The sequence below is a fragment of the Manacus candei genome, unplaced genomic scaffold (genome assembly GCF_025592945.1).
Source record: "Manacus candei isolate 608988 ecotype Guabito, Panama unplaced genomic scaffold, ASM2559294v1 h1tg000136l, whole genome shotgun sequence".
NCBI classification, from domain to species: Eukaryota; Metazoa; Chordata; class Aves; order Passeriformes; family Pipridae; genus Manacus; species Manacus candei.
This window is the reverse complement of record NW_026138184.1, coordinates 107,843-114,606: the sequence shown is the minus strand read 5'-3', so window position 1 is coordinate 114,606 and position 6,764 is coordinate 107,843. Positions and strand designations below refer to the sequence as shown.

Genomic DNA, 6,764 nt, shown 5'->3' with positions numbered 1-6,764 from the left:
GCCAAGGCTGCTGTTCCTCGTCCTGTTGTCACTTCAGAGACTGTGGAATTGCTCTGGGGCAGGACGCTGAACCCCAGTGGTGTTAACCCTGTGCTGGGGCACGTTCTCTTTTTCAGCTGAGAATTATCCATCAGGTCACAGAGTCTGGATGCTCTGTCCCCGTTTATCCCCAGATCCAGGAGATATTCCTAGTCTAGACAAGAAATAAACAGCTATGGGGCCAGCCCCAGCATCACCCACCTTGCCTGTAAACCCTGCCTCTGCTTTTGGGATCAAAACAGGGGTGTTGGGGGTATATCAGGGATGGGGGAGCCACTGGGGTGGGGAGGGCTCACACCTCCCCACCCCCTCAGTAACCACCGGAGTGCCTCGGCCTTGGGGTAAAACAGGTCCCAGGGGGTCACTGTGCAGCCCTAAAAATAGGACTCCCTGGCGGGGGGGAGGGACACCGACACGCCCCACACATCCCCCGGAGCTCTTTGCCCTGGAAAGCTCCAGTTTCAAAGCATTTCGGCGACCCCGAGAGGGATCAGCGCCGGGAGAGGCGGGTGAGACCCCCGCGAGCCCCCGAACGGCGGCCGCGAGCGCAACGAACCCGCCAGTCCCCGTCCCTGCCCGGGCTGCCCGCGGGCCGGGGGCGGCTGCCTGTGCCCCCCGCAGCCGCTCTCCCCCAGCTTCTGCTCCAGTTTTATCCCGCCTTTTTTTTCGTGCCTGTTTTTCCCTATTTGCGCCGGGGCGGCCCCATCACGTGAGGCCGGGCCGGGCTGGACGCGGCTGCCGGGGCGCTCCGGTACCGGGGGAGGGGGCCGGACACGCACCCCCGGCCCCGACCTTTGCCCCGCATCCCTTCCCCAAACGGGAGGCTGGATTTGGGGGGGGGGGGGGGCGGTGTTGGTTTGCGGGAGGCCGCGCTCGCTCGCTCCCCCCGGCTCGGGGCGTTTTTCCCTGCGGTCCCCCCGGGAGGTGGAGCCGGGGCCGCCCCTGGGGCAGGTGCCGGATGGCGATGGGAGCCCCCGGCCCCGGATCCCCCTCCCCGCAGGAACCCGCGCCCCCTCCCCCCAAGAGGAGCTCCTCGGCCAAGGGGGTGCCCCCGGCCACCGACCTGGTGCTGGGGGCCACCGCCGGGTGCCTGGCCTGCTTCCTCACCAACCCGCTGGAGGTGGTCAAGACGCGGCTGCAGCTGCAGGGCGAGCTGCAGGCCCCGGGCACGTACCCGCGGCCCTACCGGGGGGTGCTGCGGGCGGTGGGCGCCGTGTGCCGGGCGGACGGGCTGGGGGGGCTGCAGAAGGGGCTGGCGGCCGGGCTGCTCTACCAGGCGCTCATGAACGGCTTCCGCTTCTACTGCTATTCCCACGCCGAGGACGCCGGCTGGACGCGGTATCCCGGCGGCACCGTGGCCGCCGGGGCCGTGGCGGGGGCGGTGGGAGCCTTCGTGGGCAGCCCCGCGTACCTGGTGAGTGCTGCTCTGCCCCCACGGACCCTCGTGTGGGGGGGTGTTTTGGGGAAACACACACCCCCTGCCAAAGGTTTGGCATCCTGGAGCTCCCTGCATCCTATAAACACCGGCTCCGGTGCATCCCTTCTCCCCATGCTTTGCTTCACCTCCCCAAAATGTGGGGCTGCTCTGTGCATGTTCTCCCCTCGCTGTCTCCCCCAAATCCTCCCCCCTGAAACCCAGAGAACTCCCCCATAAGGAAAATTTCCCAAAAGAAATTTAGGGTGTTTTCCCTCCTCCCTTTCTAGGGGGTCTCCCCAGTTTTTGGGGTTGCAGAGTCCCAGCAGTGGATGTTTGCAGGGTCCCTTTGCTCTGGGGTGGGAGGGGTTCAAGGCCCAGAGGTGCCACTTGGCAACATATCTGTGCCCCCCACATCTGTCAGAGGGGCTGAACCCCCCCAAAATGTGCTGAGAAGAGATGGGGGGACCACAGCTGGTCCCAGCTGAGGCTGAACAGGGTTTTGTCACCTGGTATTGTCCCCCCCAAGGTCAAGACCCACCTCCAATCCCAGACAGTGGCGTCCATGGCTGTGGGCTACCAGCACCACCATGAGGTGAGTGGGGAGGGGGTCGGGCTGAGGGGGCACCCAGGATTTGGTGGCACCTTATCTGTGCACACTCTGGGCCCCAGCAGGCACGATGCTATTTTGGTCAGCGGGAATTTAAAGCTGTTGTTTGGCCGCTTGGCCCCGTAACGATGCTATAAATAACGGTGTGAGGACAGAGGGGGTGTGACGGGCACGTGAGGCTGGGACACCGAATCCAGAACCCCTGCGGTGCCTTCAAAGCCCTGGTGGCTTCGTGTCACCAACAACTAACGTGGCTTTTGGACGCTGGGGTGGGAAGTTTTGCCAGGGTGGGAAATTTTAGCCGTGTGTGGGACGCACCATTCCCATTTTTCCCCGATTTCCTCTCTTCCCCAGAACATCGCCACCGCTTTCAGGAGCATCTACCGGCAGCACGGGGTGGTGGGGCTGTGGCGGGGGGTGACGGGTGCCATTCCCCGCGTGACCGTGGGCTCGGCCGTGCAACTCGCCACCTTCGCCTCCGCCAAGGACTGGGTCTGCGAGCGCCAGGTGAGGGGGACGCGCCGCTCCGGCCGCCGCTCCCCTGGTGTTCGGGCAGAGCTGACAGCGGCGCTCCCCGCAGTGGTTCAGGAAGGGCAGCTGGTCAGCAGTGCTGGCGGGGGGGATGGTGAGCAGCGTGGCTGTGGCCGTGGCGATGACGCCCTTCGACACGATCAGCACCCGCCTCTACAACCAGCCAGTGGACGCCGACGGCACGGTAAGGCCGTTCCGGGGACGGCAGAGGGAACGCGCGGCTTTTGCCGGGATTGCGTCTGGCAGGAGTGCACAGCCGGCTCCTCTCTCCCCAGGGCAAGCTCTACCGGGGCTTTTTGGATTGTATCCTGCAAATCTCCCACAAAGAGGGGTTGCTGGGCTTGTACAAGGGCATCGGTGCCGTCTACTTCCGCCTCGGCCCCCACACCGTCCTCAGCCTCTTCTTTTGGGACAAGCTCAGGGACCTGGTGCGGCACTAGCAGCCACCGGGGCCAAAGGATGGGCTCCCACCACCACCAAAGACATTAATAAAGGGGTTTTTCTATTTTCGGCGTCGTTTTGGGGTTTTTGGGGTGGTGCGGGGGGGGGATGGCACCTGAAGCTGCAATGCCTCGGGGTGAACGGCAGTGCCGGGGTGGAGGCGGTTGAAGGTGCTGGTGGTCCCCAAGCCCCTCCACGTGCATCCCATCACTGCCTTCCTCTCCTCGCCCTAATTTTCACCTCCATGGAGCAGCTGGAGCTGTGGCCGGAGCAGCTGAGCTCCAGCTGCTCTCGTTTGCCCCAGCAATGATTTACTAGCTGGGGTGGCCTCTCCCAGCCTCCGCCCCACGGACCTTGGAGCCGGGGCCTGGCCTGGCCGTGGCTCCTCTCCATCGAAAATGTTCTCCCTGGGGTCCTGGCTGCCAGCATTCCCTGGGCTGGCCTGGGGCTGGGCACTGCTGGATGCATTCCTGCAAGGTGAGAGCCTGGGGGTGGCACGGGGGCAGCTCAGGGACAGGCCAGGGGACACCGGTGACCTGCTGCTGCCTTTCCCCACAGGGCTGGTGGGTGCCTGCGCTGTCTCAGTGCTCTGCAGCCTCCTGAAGGTTTATCTCTACGTCCAGTGCCTGCAGTAAGCGCCGCCCGGGGCGGGGGAGGTTGGTTTTGGGCATCTGATATTGGGATCTGCTGTTGGAGGGGTGGCTCTTGGCACCCAGGGGTGCAGGGCAGGGCCTGGGAAGCACAGGGTGGGTGTCTCTAGGGCTGTCACCCCATTTTGGGTGACATGCCGCCTGGCTCAGCATTCCCCCCTCGCTGTCCCCAGCAACCCCGAGAGGCAGGCGGAGAAGGAGGCGATCCGGGAGCAGCGGGCGGTGCTGGAGCCGCTGCACGTGCTGGTGCTGACGGGGGTCCTGGCCCTGGTGGGCTCCCGCGTGGCCGCGCTGGTGGTGCTGGAGTTCTCCCTGCGCGCCGTGTCCACCGTCCTGTCCCACGGCAAGGTGAGATGGGATGGGGGAAACTGAGGCACAGTGTGGAGGGAGCTGGGAAATTGTGGATCCCTGGTGGATTTGTTCAACCCCCATGGGGGATGGAAAGGCTGTGGTGTGGAGGGTCCATGTGTCACTTTGCACGTGAACCCAGGGTTAAGAGGCCGATGGCCCCGGGCTGGGCCCGGCCCAGGGGGGGCACAGGAACAGGGCAGGGCCCGTCCCTGTGCTGGGCACGGCCAGGGCACCTCCAGCCCCGGGGGCACCGCTGGGACCCTCCGGACAAGGAGGACCCGGAGGGGCTGGAGCGTGTGTAGGGAAGGGAAGGGAGCTGGGAAGGGGCTGGAGCAGCAGGAGCAGCTGAGGGAGCTGGGGGGGCTCAGCCTGGAGAAAAGGAGGCTCAGGGGGGACCTTCTGGCTCTGCAACCCCCTGACAGGAGGGGGGAGCCGGGGGGGGTTGGGCTCTGCTCCCAGGGAACAAGGGACAGGAGGAGAGGGAATGGCCTCCAGCTGTGCCAGGGGAGGTTTAGATTGGATATTGGGGAAAATTCCTGAATGGAAAGGGCACTCAGGCATTGGCACAGGTTGCCCAGGGCAGTGGTGGAGTCCCCATCCCTGGAAGTGTTCAGTAGGTGTGTGCATGTGGCACTTGGGGACATGGTTTAGTGGTGGGTGTGACAGTGCCAGTGGGATGGTTGGACTCGATGGTCTCGGAGTCTTTCCCCACCTCCTGATTCCATAATCCCATGAACTCCTCGCGACTGACGGAGCTGTCCCCTCCCGCAGGGTGCCCACAGCAGCCAGCTCTACCTGCTGTGCCAGTACTCCCTGGGCTGCGGGGTGTCCTGCGGCCTCAGCTTCCTGCTGGAAGGGGCTCCCCACCGGAGCTGGAACCTGCTGCTGGCGGCGGGGCTGGCGGGGCTGCTGGCGCTGCAGTGCCGGCGCCTGGTGCGGCACGTGTGTGCCCTGTACGGGCTGCACAGCCGGGAGCGCTACTGCGGGCTCTGCATCCTGCTGCTCTCCGACCGCCACCGCGTCCCCGCGCTGCTGCGCCGCGCCCTCGCCGTGGCCTTCGCCGTGGCCGACCTGGCGGCCGTGGAGCTCATCAACAGGGATTTCCTGTCGGCCGCCGAGGCCGTGCGGTTCTGGACCCCGCTGACCATCTGCTACGCCCTGCTGGTGGTCTACATGCAGGGTGGGAGAGGGGCCGGGGTGAAGGGGGGCGTCAGAGGGTGGGGGGTCCTGGGAACGGGGCAGTAGGGGGGTGTTTTGGGGCTGTATGGGCCATCCTGGGATTGTATGGGGGGTATATGGGGCATCCCATGTATTGGGTTTGGGGTGAAGGGGGGTGTCAGAGAGTGGGGAATCCTGCATATGGGGTCTGCCAAATGCAGGATGGGGGTGTATGGGGCATCCCCCGGGGTTGTAGGGGGAATATATGGGGTATCCCAGGGGTGTATGGTGGATATATGAGGTTTCCCATGTATTGGGTTTGGGGGGGGGTTGGGGTGAAGGGGGGTGTCAGAGGATGGGGGATCCTGTGTATGGCGCAGTATATGGGGTATTTTGGGGGTGTATGGAACTGTATGGCGTGTCCCAGAGGTGTATAGTTGATATATGGGGCTTCCCATGTATTGGGTTTGGAGTGAAGGGGGAGTGTCACAGGATGGGGAATCCTGTGTATGGGGGGCATTTTGTGGGTGTATGGGGCTGTTTGGGTATTTTAGGGTCGTATGGGGGATATATGGGGTATCCCATATATTGGGTTTGGGGTGAATGGAGGGTGTCAGAAAGTGGAGGATCCTGTATATGGGGCAGTATATGGGGTATTTTGGGGGTCTGCAGCGCTGTATGGGGCATCCTGGGGGTGTAGGGGGTGGTATATGTGAAGCACCCCATATTCCCCCATGGAACGCCCCATATCCCACTTGTGGGGCCAGGGAGGGCATGGTGTCCCCGTTGTGAGGTCAGGGAGGGCACAGTGTCCCCGTTGTGGGTCTGGGGAGGGCACAGTGTCCCCCCATGTGTCTCCAGCGCCGTGTCCCCACAGAGGAGGCCCGGCAGAGCGCAGATGGGGGGCCGGTGTTCCAGACGGTCCTGGTGCGGATGGGCGGCCTCTTCATCCTCCTCCTCACCGTGGGCCGGTGGAGCGACATCCTGCACGTGCTGGTGTCGCTGCTGGGGGAGCTGTGGTGCCTGCTCCACGCCGGGGTGCTGCTGCGGGCCTGCCGGGGGCAGGTGAGCCGGGGGCACCTCCCGGGGCCACCACGGCGGTGTGAGGGGCGGGCGGCAGCCCCGGGGCCACGGGAGGGGCATTCCTGCTTCTCTTCTTCCTTCTCCCTCAGGATTCCATCCCGCAGCCTCACTGGGACAGACAGTCGGGGTCCGGATCAAAGGAAACATCTGGATGAGCTGTGGGGTGTGACCAGACAGCAGAGACTCCGGGGTGGCTTTGCCTGGCACCCCCAAATCCTCCCCGTGGGGACTAAGGAAAAAGGGCTTCCAGAAGGTGCCCGAACCCATCCCATGGGATAGAGGAGGTCGGGGGGGAAGACTCATGTGGCCCCTGGTTTTTGGGGACCCCGTGAGGTTGCAGCACTGCTGGAGTTTGTTCCCTGGTCCCACTGGGATCGCGGGATCCTGATGGATGTCCCATCCTCACTGGCTGCGGGGCCACACTGTCACAGCGGAGGGGCTCCAGGGGGGCTCCAAATCTTGGAAAATAAAGTTTTTTCCAGCAAAA

General features: G+C 64.4%; 2 protein-coding genes across 3 annotated transcripts; both read left to right on the top strand.

The window, feature by feature from the left end:
* The first annotated feature begins 186 nt into the window (after window positions 1-186).
* Window positions 187-3,101, top strand: SLC25A34 (solute carrier family 25 member 34). The gene is made up of 5 exons (XM_051771550.1): window positions 187-1,453; window positions 1,983-2,048; window positions 2,418-2,570; window positions 2,644-2,778; window positions 2,870-3,101. The coding sequence occupies exons 1-5, from the start codon at window positions 215-217 to the stop codon at window positions 3,032-3,034; spliced, it is 1,758 nt and encodes a 585-aa protein (XP_051627510.1). The 5' UTR covers window positions 187-214; the 3' UTR covers window positions 3,035-3,101.
* Window positions 3,102-3,151: 50 nt separating this feature from the next.
* On the top strand, window positions 3,152-6,764 carry TMEM82 (transmembrane protein 82). 2 transcript variants are annotated; one of them, XM_051771566.1, is made up of 6 exons: window positions 3,160-3,512; window positions 3,594-3,666; window positions 3,859-4,033; window positions 4,808-5,216; window positions 6,072-6,259; window positions 6,367-6,764. In XM_051771566.1, the coding sequence occupies exons 1-6, from the start codon at window positions 3,434-3,436 to the stop codon at window positions 6,430-6,432; spliced, it is 990 nt and encodes a 329-aa protein (XP_051627526.1). In that variant the 5' UTR covers window positions 3,160-3,433; the 3' UTR covers window positions 6,433-6,764. The 2 variants fall into 2 exon arrangements, with proteins under 2 accessions (XP_051627525.1, XP_051627526.1); XM_051771565.1 differs by having other exon boundaries at window positions 3,152-3,666.

Coding starts and splice junctions, on each gene's coding strand:
- TMEM82 (XM_051771565.1), top strand. CDS start 3,434: ATGTTCTCCCTGGGGTCCTGGCTGCCAGCATTCCCTGGGCTGGCCTGG. Junction 3,667..3,858: donor CTCTACGTCCAGTGCCTGCA/GTAAGCGCCGCC, acceptor CGCTGTCCCCAG/CAACCCCGAGAGGCAGGCGG. Junction 5,217..6,071: donor GCTGGTGGTCTACATGCAGG/GTGGGAGAGGGG, acceptor GTGTCCCCACAG/AGGAGGCCCGGCAGAGCGCA.
- SLC25A34 (XM_051771550.1), top strand. CDS start 215: ATGGGGCCAGCCCCAGCATCACCCACCTTGCCTGTAAACCCTGCCTCT. Junction 1,454..1,982: donor TGGGCAGCCCCGCGTACCTG/GTGAGTGCTGCT, acceptor GTCCCCCCCAAG/GTCAAGACCCACCTCCAATC. Junction 2,049..2,417: donor GCTACCAGCACCACCATGAG/GTGAGTGGGGAG, acceptor TCTCTTCCCCAG/AACATCGCCACCGCTTTCAG.